General features: G+C 43.6%; 1 protein-coding gene across 1 annotated transcript in view; it reads right to left on the bottom strand.

Annotated features, from left to right (window-relative positions):
- Window positions 1-16119, bottom strand: part of MARCHF6 (membrane associated ring-CH-type finger 6) — a 1360950-nt gene that overhangs the window by 1140336 nt on the left and 204495 nt on the right. Inside the window, exon 6 of the mRNA XM_078687648.1 lies at window positions 9972-10140. Within this exon, the coding sequence (XP_078543774.1) occupies window positions 9972-10140 (169 nt within the window). The remainder of the gene's footprint in view (window positions 1-9971; window positions 10141-16119) is intronic.

Below are 16119 nucleotides of genomic sequence, written 5' to 3'. Positions count from 1 at the left end.
AGAGTAGGGCTAGCCTAACTCGGACACAGTGACAATCTCTGAGTAATGGTAATATAAATGTCTTACGTAAGAAAACATAATCATCACAGAAAAAAATAAAATGAAGAATGTCCTGTTCAGAGAAATTAAAATAGGTTGCATTCCCATCCACGTGGGATATGTCCCCCAGGCTCCGTGGGGTGCCTTCATGTAGAAGGTTTGTCCATTTAAAACAAAAGATGAAAACACTTATGTGAATTAATAGTCTTTTCTTTTAATTCAGAATCTCGTTATTTTTTTCACAAGATTTCTACATATGATAGTTTATTCATGTTTCAATATACAATTTGCAATTCCCAATGCATTTCGGCATAGAATATGCCTTCATCCGGGGATATTTCTAAAGGAAAACGAAGTATCTGTTTTAGCACTCAAAATTAAGGAAACAACTAAAAAAAACGTATCAGTGTGTGAGGCCAAAACACCAACTATTAACCGTGGTCCTAAGAAGTGTGGATTTAGTGAGTGATACCTAAAGCTGAAAGCAAAAAACGCATATTAAGAAGTCTAAAAACAAAAGATCGAGCGATACGTTTGTGAACGGGTGAAATGTTCGGGTATTATCAACACAACAGGTCAGTGAACGAAGGTGAGTACTAAGTAGGTGACAGCGTGCTTTTAGGTCTCATGCTGTTAAATAAAGAAAATGTGCGTTTAATACTAGCATGCATAAACGTTAAACAAAAGATTTGCGGTTAACACGCGGGGCTTACCGCAACGCTTGGCGTTTCATCTAGCCGTGAATGAACCGGAAGTTGAGGTGACTAAACCGGATGTATTAGGCGGCCATATTTACGGTCGCTAGGACGCGTAACTATGCGCGAAGCGTGAACGTAAAAATAAAAGAATGGATGCGTGATCTATTCTAGAATTAATGATGTGTATTAGTATATGAAAGAGAACTACCTATAAAACCAAGTATTGAATCTGATCAATAAAGTTATATGAACAAGGTGTAACAATATAACTTTCAAGAATGTGCAATTGCAATTTCATATATCGTAAATGTCAATTCAGATCAAAGCAATCAAATCATATGAAATGTCGTAGAATTCAATTGAATAATATAAAATTAGTATAAATTAAATGAAAATTGAAAAAAGGCGTCACAATACGGACAAAGGTAAGAAATCCTTATAGATAACAGTTATACTCCATACGGTCATTAAGACCATGTGGTTTCATGCTTGACAGTAATGAAATCCAATAGTTCTCTCTTTGCAATAGAGAATTGTGGTTGTCTTTTCCTTCCATTTTCGCAACATTTTCAAGAACACAAAATCTTATTTGGGTGACATTATGACCAGCTTCAATGAAATGTTGAGCCACTGTAGATTTGATTTGTTTGGTTCTAATATTGGATTTGTGTTCATTAAGTCTGATTTTGATTTTTCTTTCGGTCTGTCCTACGTAAATTTTGCCACAAGGGCATTTTAGCATATACACCAAATTGGAGGTATCACAGGTTGCTGTTGCTCCGATTTTAATTTTGTAGCCCTTCATAGGGTGGTCGATGGTCGTTCCTTTTATCACGCTGTTGCAATGGTTGCAATTCCAGCAAGGTGAAGTTCCTTTGAATTGTATCGAGGCCTGATGATGTTCAGAATGTTTTATTAGTTCTCCAATGTTTTTTGCCCTAGTGTATGCGAAGATGGGTTCTGTATCGAATATATGGTTGAAATCCTGCTCTGGTTTAAGGATTTGCCAATGCTTTTTGATGATACTCTTGAAAGCTTTTCTCATGGTAGAAAACTTGGATACAATGGTTATGGCTTCCTCATGGCGTTTTAGGGGGTCAAGCGCGCCAATTTGCAAATATTCCTGTAGGCTGGGTAAGTCCCCAGCCTACAGGAATCGTTGCAAATTGGCGCGATTGACCCCCTAAAACGCCATGAGGCTCATGAAGCATATGAACCACTATTACTGAGTCTTTCTCAACAAACGCCTATTGGGCGAAAGACTACGAACAACTAAACACTGTGAATTAGGTACATATACCCTATAGTTCCCTTTTTTGTATCATACACTTTTATACATATGTGAGTAAGGTGGGGATTTGTGCTACCCCGTCCTGAAGAAGGAGTTTTACACTCCGAAACATGTTCATGTAGACGCACACATGAGGTTAACGTACATAATTATACACTAATAACCTCACACTGCACCATTTTACTAATACCAGCCCGGGGGCATATTAAAAAAAAATTTCTTCACCCCACGAGCCAGGTATTTTTTAACTACCACTTATCACTTTTCAAACCTCACCACTCACGAACAATCATTACCCTACACACAACACACATAGTCTGAATTAGTGCTCCCACGTAGTCGTCGGTCGCAGCACGCCGCATTCCGTAGAGGGGTGCGAAGACCCTGATGATGAAGTATGTCACCAAGGGGCCTGTTGGTGTGTGAGGGGTATTTTAAAAAACACTAAGTGCTCCCCACCACAGTAGGGATCACGTCCACCGTCCAAGTGGATTCGACTCTGTTTATGATATATACACGGGGAGACCGAATCCACTTTCTTTTCTCTCCCTCCCTCCTTTGTTAAGAAAACGTAGTTACAATTGCTTCATAGACCTCCTCTACCCTAAAGTGGAGTGGTGTACTGGTACCTTCCATATACTCCTTTGTTACTCCCAGGTTTATATCGCTAAAAAGGTTTTTGAAATGCGATACCCATTTGTCTGCTGGGATTAGACAATCAATGTTAGAGTTAGGAGTTTCAGAAAGGAAGGGGCTGTTAACTATCAACCAGAAATTCGCACTATCTTTCAGTATGCTAGCTTGTTGTAGGGCATCCCAGGCTTGTTCTTTTAACTCCTTCTTCCTATTAAGGACTGCTATTTTATAGGCTTTTCTTTTATCCCTGCCATATCATCGCAGATGAGGAATGTACTGAGAAAATGTGTGAATAGAGAGATCTCTTACCAGTATTGTTAATTACACTTACCCTTCCTGGCAACAGTTATACATAATGGCAAGTGATTTCTATCTTGTTGGACAATGTTTCAGTGATTTCAAATTTATAAGAAACAAGGCGCCTTGTCAAGGGGGTAAGAATCACCTTCACAGAAAAGGAGTGTCATGAGGAAAAGTAGGACTCAGCATAATAGATGTAACTGGTAAATAGCCCTATCAATCTATACTACACCTCAAAAACACCAAGGATTGAAAAAACATTTCAGTACCCCTAGAATATACATAACATCTATCCTCTGGACCACTACCCCAAACATGAGAGCCACATAATAAGATAAAACACAAGGACCATGTTGCGTATATAGTTACAGAAAATGTTTTATGCTATATTGGTTAAGACGCTCATTCTCTGCCTATTTAGTTAATGAACATGTAACACATGGATTTCTGATCAAAGCTTCCATTGTGGTTGCACCAAGACAGTCAATCCAAGTAGAGCAAAAGGAGCCAAACTGAAAACCTACATTTTGAACATCTACAGAGCTGAGGATTTTTGAAAATTCAGTCTAAAAACCAGAACGTGTCACTTGTAGAAAATAGTCCAGGGAATGGAAATGTCCACTTTTTTGGTGGTTCAGGCCATTACAGAATAGACTGTCTTGGGAAACCAGGTTTTCTCACTACATTATATGAAGTGCTAAACTATTCTCGAAAATTCAAAGCATTTGTTGGACTTTCTAAATGCACAGTTCTGCTAAAAACACACCTAGTGATATTTCTATACACAGTTCTACAGAGCTTCATAGACTACTTCCCAACCACATCCTATAGGTTACTCTACCATTATGGGATAACAGTAATAGGAATAATGGCAACCCTATTTGCCCGATAGGAACTACGGTCAATAAATGCAGGAGAAGCACTAGTGTGCTAGTGTGTGCTAGTGTGTGCTAGTGTGTGTTAGTGTGTGCTAGTGTGTGCTAGTGTGTGCGCGTGTGTGCGCGTGTGTGCGCGTGTGTGCGCGTGTGTCCTCCATATCAAACAACTGTTTCTCAATGGAATAATGTTGTACTATTTGGATTTTACACAAGATATGTACACTATGCATTTCCTTCTGGCCTTTCTAGTAGCATTACAGCTGCATTGATGTACCGGTCAGGCATTCGGAAAAAATCTAAATGTTGGTTAAGAACACTCTGGTGATAAAACATAAAGAAACAGTATTTAAAGTAATGGCAGCCTTGTATCCGATGCCAAATAGGTTGAAAAGGATGGATTATGTTACTTATCCAGTAAGCATCTGTTCTTGGCATGTGGAGCTGTACATTAACATGCTTTCCATAAACCTGCCATCTAGTGCTGGGTCCAGATGTTTGCAAGTTGGTTTTCTTCAAAGAACTCTTTCCCAGTCACGAGGTAAGGTGACTCCTCCTTTTGGTGATAGTGCACATGGGGATCAACTCCATTGTTAGATTGTTTTTCAGCAAGAGGGTGAGAATGGAGTAAGTGAGTGTAGAACAGAGATGTCCATTTATATGTGATGTAAATAATGAGAACCGCAACAACTACAGGTGACCGGGGAGGTGGGTGGGCACATGTGAATCTACAGCTCTACATGCCAAAAACAGATGTTTACTGGGTAACACAATCCGTTCGAGGCATGTGTGCCCCTAGATACACATGCTTTGCATAGACTATATAGCAGAATTCTCCAAAAGCGGTGGCTAACCGGTAGGTGTTGTAGTTGTTTGAAAAAGTGTCTTTAGCACTGCTTGCCCTACATTGGCTTGTTGACGTGCTAACACATCCACATATTAGTGCTTGGTAAATGTGCGTGGTAAGGACCATGTTGCTATTGGAATGCTACCTAAAAAGGCCATAGAGGCTCCTATTTTACGAGTGGATTGTGCTCTAGGAGGGATAGATAATGTTCTTTTAGCTTTCTCATAGCAAGTTTGAATGCATTTAACAATCCATCTTGATATTTCAGATTTGGAGATAGAATTGCCTTTGCGAGGTGCAGCACATGCAACAAACAGTTGTTTTGATTTACGAAAATCTTTTGTCCTTTCAATGTAGTACAATAACGCTCTTCTGACATCAAGTGTGTGAAGAGTTCTTTCTGCTACGGAATCAGGTTGAGGGAAGAACACGGATAACTTAACTGACTGGTTAATATGAAAAGCAGAAACCACTTTTGGAAGGAATTTTGGGTTGGTGCTAAGAACTACTCTATCTTAATGAAGCTAAAAGAAGGGTTCTTCTAAGGTTAATGCTTGTAGCTCACCACCTCTCCTTAATGAAGTGATAACAATAAGGAAGGCAACCTTCCATGAAAGAAACTGTAATGGACAATTGTGTAATGGCTCAAAAGGTGGACCCTTGAGTCTTGTAAGCACAATCTTCTGATTCCAAACTGGTGCATAAAGGCTTTAATTACTGGAACTTTGAACAGAGATATAAATTGTATGTTTTGTAAATATGCGGCTACTGCCGCAAGGTGCATTCAAATGGATGTGTAAGCTAGACCAGCTCACCGTAGATGCAAAAGCTGACAAATAATATTTTGGATAGAGGCATCTAGCGGATTAATATTGTTGTTGTTACAATATACAACAAATCTTTTCCATTTTGCTGCATAGCATGCTTTAGTGGTAGGCTTTTTGCTTCTTTGAGAATAGTCACACAATCTGGTGGCAAAACTATGACTAATGGAAGAATTAGATATGAGTTTGCCTTCTTGTACTAACTTTTGTGCTTTCTTCTTGTGCTCTTCGGGGGGGTATTGAAGTAGGCCTTCCATCTCATACTAGTGTGCCCTGTCATACCTAGCTAGTAAGCCTTGCATGTTGGCAATACGCCATTGAGTAGTGGCTTAAGCAGCCACCCTTTGACCCAATGCATCTATCAATTTAGACTCTTTGTCTGGGGTGAATCTGCAGAGGTCTGTGAGTTTGCTCTCTTACGAGCATTAGAGACTACTAGGGAGTCTAAAGGCAACTGTCCTTTAATAAAAATTGCATCAGATGGTGGGGGTTTATATTTTTGTCAACCATAGGAGTTAGAATGCAGGCACAAACAGGGTCCTTAAATATTTCATCTGCATGTCTCTAACATAGGAAGACTGTGACTTGTCCAACGTGAAGCCCCTGGCATCTCAAATAAAATGTCTTCGTCCAAAGACTCTTTATATGATGTAACCGCATGATAAGCTGCTGAAGTCAGCTCTTGATAAGCTACATTAGCATCTGGAGGTGATGGCTTCACAGGATATACATCTGGATCATTATCCATGGGTAGATCAATATTATAGTCATCCCATGGATCTGCTGGTAAATGACTATTGTCGTCATCCCCTATATCAGGCTGTGTTATGCCTAGAGGATCTGAGCCTAGCAATTGTGGTAGTGGTGAAGAAGGTGGAGGGGATTGCAGAGTAGGGTGAATAGGACTTGAATAGGAATAGGACTCCTCCTTCTTGAGAGAAATCTTATAACCAGTGTCCTCTGAACTGACTTTCCTTTTGGAAGGTGTTTTTGCCACAATATGTCCAGTATCTGGATTGAGGTCGATATTTGCTGCTTAGGGTCCAATTTCTCTTTCATACGGTCCAGGATGAGTTCTGGAGGCTTTGGAAGGCCCTCGGTGCCGAACCAGACTGGTCTTTTTTTATTCTTCGGAGCGGACGGTTTCGATTCTGAAGGCAATTTGTCTCAACACAATACTGAGCCGGAAGGCTTGACTGTTTGTTCTGGTGCTGAGCCCGACGATGGGGTGTCAAACATTGTCTCAGCGCCAACCACCATAGCCCAAAGGTAGAGGTGGTGCCGAAGCCTTATGGTTGGTCGAAGAGGGTTTGTGGAGTAAAGGGGCTTTAGTACTCACGGCACCCGTTACCAGTGGAAAATCCTTGTACTACAGCTCAGAATCTGATTCTGGGATAGAGAAGGTTTCTTCCTCTTCCGCTGTTGTCGCTTCGATCTCTTCATGTTCGGATTCTTCTCCAAAGATATCTGGAGTATGTTGGATTTTTTGTCGCTGCATTTCTCGTCTAGCCCGCAGAGACTTTTTTTACTAAAACGACCGACAAGCCTCACAATCATCTTCTTTGTGCTTCGGTGAGAGGCACAAGCTGCAGACTTTATGTAGATCGGTGCAAGGGTACTTGAAGTGGCACAGAGCACAAAACTGAAACGGCGTCTCTTCCATCGGCAAAAGGCTGGACCAACGTGGCTAGGCCCGAAGGCCACCCATGAGGTTTTCGACCAAATATGGAGAGTTTCCATATCGATTCGATAAGAGGTGAATAGGGAAACGCATTCGATAACAATACCGTTGACGGTACAGTAGATTGCGCACCAAGGGTAAACCGAAGGACAGTTTCTACCCGGAGCCCAGCAATACACGGCCGAACCCGATGGCGGAAAGAAAACAATCTAACAATGGAGTCAATGCCCATGAGCACTGTCTTCGAAAAGAGGAGTCACCTTACCTCGCGACTGAGAAAGATTTTTCGAAGATAAACATCTTGTAAACATCCGGACACAACACTAGACAGCAGGAATATGCAAAGTTTGTGTATCTACAGGCCACATGCCTCGAACACTGGCAATTATGATAGGGAGAATGCTGAAGTCATTGCAGGAAGATGGGGACAGTGGGCAGCACTGGTGGTCGCATCCTAAAATCCAAACATGCAAACAATTATTGGGGGGGGTTGCATTCTTCCATTAAGAAGACCAAGCCTAATTGATTGTGCGGCTGAAACCAGACAGTGTGAAATACAATCAAAACATATTAGTTACTGCTTACAGCAAAACAAGTTAGTCCCAAGGACTAGAAAAGTACTCCCAATTCCTTGAGTGGCTCCTGGAGCTCTGGGACAGCATGGCAATAAAGACACTAACTGCCATAATAATTACCACAAAGGCAACATTTTTGACTATATGGCTACCTCACCTGAGGTAAAAGACCATATAGAACAGAGAACAGACATGCTCCTCCCAATGTAAATTCCATGGTAGTGTATTTGATTCATAAGTGAACTGAACAGATTGAGTGATGTCGAGGCGTTGAAGAGATGAGCCCTTTGCTGTTGAGTCAACAATGGCTTGGGGAACATTGACATTCAGAACAGTAATCAGTCACAAGGCGAAATTTAATTCTGAGTGAGACCTTCTGAGCACTGATCTTGGAACCTTTCCTTGGAATGGAAGTGGTGATGAGGCAATGGACCGAGTTCTGACTTTTTCTGAGTTTGTCACAACTTCTTTCTTGACTTCGTCTTGGACTTGGTTGTATGACGGTACCACGCATGCCATTACCACGCCTGCTTTTACTACGGTGTCAATACAGCGCATGCGTTATTACCATGCAGGTATTTACTACTTTTTTTTTTACAACGCATATACCTTTATCACGCATGCCTTTACAACTAAGTTTTTGTTGTAAAGGCATATACGTGCACCAAATTCGGCATGCGTGGTAATAATGTGTGCTGCCAGCAGGGCGCTGCAGGCTGAGTTTGCAGTGCAACCTTGTTAGCTGCAGTGGTGGTGCATGTCTGTGGGCCTCCATGAACCCCTCAGTGCTTCACGTTACAAAGGGCCAGTGATGCCGGTGGGGGATAAGGAGCACCATCAGGAATGTGGAGGCTGGTCGTGGGTCCTCTCAGTCCTGCCTCATCGGGCAAACAACAGTCCGGGACCAGGAAATGCCACACCAGGCGTCACATGATTAAATGCTGCGCCGGCGTATCCCAGGAGCCCCGTCAGCTGGTCGTCACAAGAAGCAGAAGGCCAGCAGAAGGCCTCAGGACACGCCTTCCGTGGCTCTGCTGCTGGTGAGCACCAGCTCTGAAGCCCAATATCATAGAGTTCTTTAAACTGTCCCGCCCCGGCTCTGAGGCCTAATACCCACCCCTGTGACAACCCCTCTGAATCTCCAGCCCTTAAAAACATCCTGTCCTTGAGCCCAAGCCCCTTCTCCCGAGCCCACCCCAATCCTATTACCGAATATTATTACCCTATTAATTCGGGACAACCCCAAGGCCTAAACACTGGAGAGCAGTGTGACCGAACCCGGACTGTAGAGCAGCTTTAAGTGAACGGTAAAGGGGGAGGGGGATAGGGGGTGGTCCTGTATTTGCCTTTATAATAAGCAAATAATATATAGTATATTTTAAAATATAGTATTTGATCTTTTTTTTGTCATGCCGTAATTACATAGCTATTACCATGGATAAACCTTTATCCTTCATGTCTTTAGAACGAAATTCTTTGTAAAGTCATGTGTGGTAAAGGCATATTGTGCTAAAGGTTTATGCGTGGTAATAGCTTTGTTGTAACTGCATCACGTGGTTATAACCGCGTTGTAATAGCTGTTTCCCCTTGGACCTAACCTGGAGATGGAGAATCAAAAACTAATTTGAGACTTTTGGAGCATGACTGACCCCATTACTTACGCTTGGTAATCGAGTTTATTTTCTCGCTCTCTGGTGGCCTTCTTTTGCTAGAACACCAGAATCGAGTGTGGGCCTGTCTGCAGTGCTGTTACGGCAGATGATGAACTATTGATAATGTTTTAGCCCATATAGAGTTGCCAAAGGGAGGCTGAAGAAAGGTTGTATGGCCTGTATTTGAATGAGTCTTGTGATAACAAAAACATCCATCTGCAAGGTATACAACTGAGGAAGGTTAGGTGGTTTTTACCAGTAGGAATGATCTGGAGATGGCACAATGCCTGTTAATGGGGGTTGTTTTTGGAATACTAATAAAAGACTCAGGTCTCCTTGTTATTTATGTGGCACTCCATTATAAATGATTAAAACTAAAAAGTGGTAACTTGGTATTTAGCTAATTGTAGGCAGGAATGTGAAGGAGGCAGGCAACAAAGTAGGACCATCATTTACTCTATTTACAATTTGACTCTTTTGTGTATAACACACTGGTGGCATTTTCTTCCATAAATAACATTAATCTTTAAACATAAGCATCATATTGTCTTACCTCATTCTGCGGTCCAACAACATTGACAGGCTGTGGTTGATTTTGCTCCAACCATGGTGGAGCGCCACCATGAACTATCTGCTCTCGCAGCCACACTAAACTAATAAATGCGCAAAGTGTGCAGGTCACCACAAAACAGCCCTGCAAACAGTCTGCCAATAAATTTTCTCTGAAAAAGAAGACCAAAAGTCCATTATCACTTTTGACAAGAGAATAAAGTTAAACATGACACATGCTCAGTTTCCAGTAAGGTAGACAAACATGACTGAACAAGACACTAACAGTCGGTGTGCTAAGAGATTCTGTTCCCTATAATCTGGCTCGTGTCGCAAACCAAAGGGCAAGTGGGAGTGAGTGTAAAAAAAAGTCTACCTTCTGGCAAAACTCCTAGAAGGGGACGTGGTAAGACCCCAACCTTGACGTCAAAGACACTCGCACACTGGCGAGGGGAGAACAACTCAGTACTCAGTTCTGAAGAGTGGGAACTACCCACATCTGGACAACGATTTTTCCACACGCCCTTCAACTTGCACTTTGGATTACGACACAAGTCCATATTACAGGGAACTGAATCGATTAGCCCCGTCCCCATTAGAGTAGATGAGGATCCCTCAGTCCTGAAGAAATGCCATAAAGCCTACTGGGTATCTTAGGCATGAAACATGTCGACTATTTCCACCATCCACGCATCACTTTCAGCTGCAGCAGGTTTAATCTTCCTTGCCATCCACGACTTTCATAGTTGATGGTTTTTAACCATAGCATCGGTATCCAACGAATAAAGCTTTTTTTGGAATCCCATTGATATTTTCAGACGCACCTTTTCACTCCCACTTCTACTCATCTCACATATACCCCTGCACCTCCCCACCCTTCCTTTTGGCTTCACATGGGCAAACAGAGAAGACGTCCGGCAAAGAGCCACCCAGCAGGGTCCAATGGGCATTGCAGCGCCGACCCAACAAGGAGCTGCCCTATGATGAAGCAGGACACCTCTCGGGGTGTGTGCGGGCCCTTGCTCCTTATAGGAGCTATACCACCTCTGTCTCTCTTTCCACCTGGAGCTTCCTCTCCCCTCCCCCGTCTCTATCCCTCGCTTAGCCCTTCCCAGGAACTGCATACTACTTGGTTCACCAAAAATGTGTGGTGACCATAACTAAAAGAGGCACTTTCCTACACAACCCCGCCCACTCCCCCAATCGAAAAAGGACGAGACTAACCTGTCCCAAGAAACTCTTCATTGTTTAAGAGGAAATACCTGGAAAGGCAATCTGCATTAGCATGGTCAGCATCAAGTCTGTGTTCCACTTTAAAGTTCATTCCCTGTAGGGAGATGGGCCACTTCAATAGTTTTGGATTTTTCCCCCTTCATTTGCATCAGCTATCTGAGTAGCATGTGGTGAGTTTGGCGAAGGAAGTAAGTCCCAGACAGGTTGGGCCTCAGATTCTTCAGGGACCAAACCACAGCAAAGCTTCCCTCACCATTGTATTCCACTATTCCCTGGGGAGAAAACTCCTGCTAACAAAAGCAACACTGTGGTCCTGGCCATGATCGTTGGTCTGGGATAGAACTGTCCCTATCCCAAGCTCAGAGGCATCAGTCTACAAAATTAACTGTTTTGTATAATCTGGAGCTTTTAGAACGGGTGCTGAGCACATTGCTTCCTTCAAAGTGTCAAAAGCCTTTGGCAGTGCACTGTACAGTTTCTTTGGCTGCTTCTTGGAGGTCAGTTCAGTGAGGGGTGCCACAATAGTGCCATACCCATCCACAAAGCTCCTGTAGTTCCCAGTTGGGGGAGGTGTGGCACAGCGGCCAGAGCAGCGGACTCCAGAGCGCTGGGCTGCTCAGCTAGCATTGTGTGACTCTGGGCAATACCTCACTTAGGGCCAGATGTATCAAGCATTTCCCCGTTCGCAAACGGCCCGATTCGCAGAATCAGCCCGTTTGCGAACAGGAAAAAGCCTTTTGGGATGTATCATCCTAAAAGGCAATTGCAAAATAGGGAATCACCATTTTTCCGATTACCTATTTTACTAATGCGTTTAGAGATTCGCAATTTGCAATTCTCTTAATGCAATGGAGGAAGCGCTGTATAAATTGTGACCCTACTTTAAGGAATCGCAATTTTCCACCAACTTCAAGTTGGTGGTAAATTGCAAATCCTTAGAAAACACACAAATTTGCCTTTTTCTAAGTGCCATGTGGAGCACATACATGCTCTTAGGGCATGTATGTGTGCCACATGTGCACACATGCATATTTCAGGAGTGCAACAGGGTGTCTTTTTGGCATCCTTGAAATTGCATGCACTATTTATAAGTACCTATTGGGTACTAGCAAATTGCGTATGCAATTCCCATTCATTCTAATGGGCCTCTAGGCCCACAGGAATGAATGTGAAGGCATTCCTTAATAGCGAAAAACAATTTGCGAATCGCCATTAAGAAATATGTAGGAATCACAAAATATTTGCAGAAACCTACATACATTGCATGTCGCGAGTCTATATAGCGAATCGGTAAAATTCGCTATTATAGACTTGCATAATGTAATCTTGATACATCTGGCCCTTAAGCTCCCGATGGCCCCCAGGTCCTTGAAACAGTTAGGGGATGATATGTTTGTACTTTACACATTTGGATTATTATTATATAGTACCTAGGCAATCCAAGGAATGCCCTGACTGGAGTCTGGGTTGTTGGAGCTTCCCAGTCTAGTATAATCTGGATCCTGGGCTGTAAGCGTTACATTAGGTCTCCGCCTACTAGGTGGCCCTAGCATGCAACAGAGCCCTGTCCTATCTGGCACTTGCTTCCCTTGATAGGGAGTCCTGCATGTTGCTGCCTCAAGTACCTTTCCAAGGTGAACCCGGTGATTCTGCCAAGTGGAGCTATAGACTGCGATATCATAAAGATATGCTGCACTACAAGACTCCAGCCCAGCCAGGACTTTGTTCACCAGCCTGTGGCAGGGGTATTCTTTCAACCAAAGAGCATCACAGTAAACTGGTAATGCTGGGGTGGAGAATGCAGAATTCTCTTGCTCCTGGGGTCAGCCCAATCTGCCAGTACCAGATATCAAATCAAAAGTACTGAGAAGCTTTGCTGCCACTAACCAGTCTATAAGCTCATCTGCTCTTTGAAAGGGGTGCACATCTGTCTTACTGATGCATTGAGGCCTCTGTAGTCCACGCAAAACCTCAGCTATTGTTTTCCTCCCTTGGAATGTGGTTTGTGGACTAAGGCTCTTGAGCTGGCCCAGAGACCCTCAGAGGGTTCAACCACCCCTATTTCCGCATCTTGCGGACTTCAGCTCCGATGCTTTCTTTGACTTGGTCAGACTGCCTGTATATTTTGTTTTTGACAGGTATTCTGTCCCGTCCACATCCTGTGTACACCAGGTTGTCTGAACAGGGGTCAAAGAAGAGAGTCCACAATACTGCCTTAGGACTTGCATGCAGTCAGTTTGCTGTTGGGCAGTGACCGTGTCTGAGAAGACAACCCCCTCAACAGACCATCTTGAGGATTGATGGCGAGGTGGTCAGGGAGAGGTCCACGCTCTTCTTCCTGAAACTTATCAGTGATCATCAGCATAGTGACATCAGCCCTGTCTTGAAATAGTTTAAGGCGGTTTAGATGGATGACCCTGTGAGGGATCCTAGAAGTGCTGAGGTCACCATCCTTTCTAGGATAGGGTAGGGATAACTTCATTTGTCCTGGAGGGCCTCATGTGCCACGGGCTTGAAAACCCATATCTTCTGCCCTGGTTGGAACTACACCAGTGCAGCCCTTTGGTAAAATGTTTGCTTCTGGAGCTCTTGGCTTGCCTCAAGGTTTTTACTGGCTTTTTCCATGTAATCCCCCATCCTAGAACAAAGGTCAAGCACATAGTCCACCATTTACAGTTTGGGTTCTTTGAGAGGCTTCTCCCAGCCTTCCCTTACTAGACTTAGTGCACCTCTCACAGAACAACCAAACAGAAGCTCATAGGGACTAAATCCCACTCCTTTCTGTGACACCTCTCTTTAAGTAAAAATCAGGCTTGACAGTAAGACATTCCTTCTCCTTCTGAGGATTTATGGGAGTTCCATGATCATACCTTGCATGTCCTTGTTGAAGCTCTCAAGCAGACCATTGGTTTGTTTGTGATATGGAGTGGTAAGCTTATACGTCATCCACACTCAGCCCACATGGCTTTTAGGCAGCCACACATGAAGTTATTACCTCTGTCTGACATCACCTCCTTAGGAAAGCCCACTCTGGTACAGATCTTTCTGAAGGCCCTGGCAAGTGCAGGAGCATTGATAGCCCTGAGTGGGATTGCTTCAGGATACCTCTTGGTGTGATCTACTACCAGCAGTATGAATCTGTTTCCTGCGGCTGTTTGGGGGTCAAGGGGACCAACAATGTCAATCCCTACCCTCTCAAAGGGAACCCCAACCACTGGTAGTGGAATAAAGGGGGCATTTGGTTTGCTACCTGTCTTGCCACTGGCTTGACAAGTAACATAGTAGCTACAAAACTCCTTTACTATCTGGGACATACTTTGCTAGTAAAAGTAGGTGACTAACCTACATAAGGTGTTTGTCTGGCCAATATGCTGATCCAGGGGATGTCATGTGCTAGAGAGAGAGAGAACTCTCTGTACTGCTGAGGCAATACAATAACCGAGTCTCTGGCCTCAGTATACAGGAATTCCTGATTAGGTTAGCAGCTTGCTGTCTCAGGCTCTTAAGAGTAGGACAAGCCCTCTGTCCCTCTGTCCCTGGCAAAGATCTTCTCTAGAGGCCACCCCTGGGTCTAGGGCCTAGGAGCTCTGCCTGGTGAGGCCCAAGTTCCTGGGGTTCAGTTCCCTCAAGGGCTGACATATCGTCTCCCCGAGGAGAGGGGACCTGAACTTGTTGTCTCTGTAGAGTTAGTTTCCCAGAATTCTTGTCTTCTTGAGGATTGGGCCACTATTCCAGGTTCCAACTCCTCTTTTTCACCCTGGACTTTGCAGTGTGCTCTATTTTTCACACACACCCATCCAGGTGTTCCCATCATAGCTGCATGGCATTTAATCTCTACTTCAGCCAATGCCGAGGTATCCAGTTTATTCCCTGACAGACATTCTACAAGGATGGCAAAGGATATGGCCACCTTTTTTTGGCCAATAACCCTTCCCCACTCTAAAGTCACCATAGCCATGGGATGAACCTTTAGATTGTTATCAGCAATGAGAACTTGATGCGTTTGTCCAGTTAAGTACTGCTCTGGGGATCAGTTACCATGGTGACACCTGAACCTGTATTCCTCAGTGCTTCTACTTCTACTACATTTATATGTGGCTTTTGTCTTTACTTATCCAGGTTACTGGACCAGACAGTCAAGGAAGCTATATCCACCCCAACTTCAGATACTAAAGTAGCTACAGTGTGCTCTCCGACGTGGTCAGGTCACACCAAGGATCCCATCTGGAGACTCCCAACCCCTGAGGGCGCTGCACTAGTGGGGGCCTTTTTGGGACAGGAAGAGTCTCCGATTTTGGTATCCATTTGCTTTACAATTGAAACACAAAGCCTTTTTGTGATCCATGTTTTGACCCTGGCAGTCACCCTTTGATTGGGAAGGGTCTCTGGACCTGCTCTTATGAACAGGTTATTGGGGTCTTTAGAAGACTCTTTAGATTGTTCCACTTTGTGTCCCACATCTTTCCCTTAGGCAGGAATAGCAAACCCTTTCTTTTGGTCACCCCCTCCTTGGGCATTCCTGGACACCCTTGTTTTGACCGAATGGTCAGCCTTCTGCCCCAGCTACTGAGGAGAGACTAACCCTAGATCCACTAGGTACTAGTGCTGTTTTTCAGATGTACAATTACTTAACACATGCTATTTCATTATCAAATTGTAAAGCCCTTCCTAATCCTGCACTTTATTTTCTTTCAACTAGACACCTAGTGTTTTGACTGAGAAGTCAACAAAATGTATCCAGGACTGACTCAAGGTTTGGAGAGTCTCTCAGTACTTAATTCTGTACTCCTCAGTGGTGAGTCCAAAGCCCCCAATCAGGGTATCCTTCATGAGGTCATAAGACTCAGCATCTGCCTCATCCAGTGTAATGAGTCTATCCCTTCACTTTCGTAAGGACATCTCCCCAAGTAGCGAGCCGC

This window comes from Lissotriton helveticus, chromosome 4_1 (genome assembly GCF_964261635.1).
Source record: "Lissotriton helveticus chromosome 4_1, aLisHel1.1, whole genome shotgun sequence".
Taxonomy (NCBI): Eukaryota; Metazoa; Chordata; class Amphibia; order Caudata; family Salamandridae; genus Lissotriton; species Lissotriton helveticus.
This window is presented reverse-complemented; position numbering and strand designations above follow the sequence as displayed.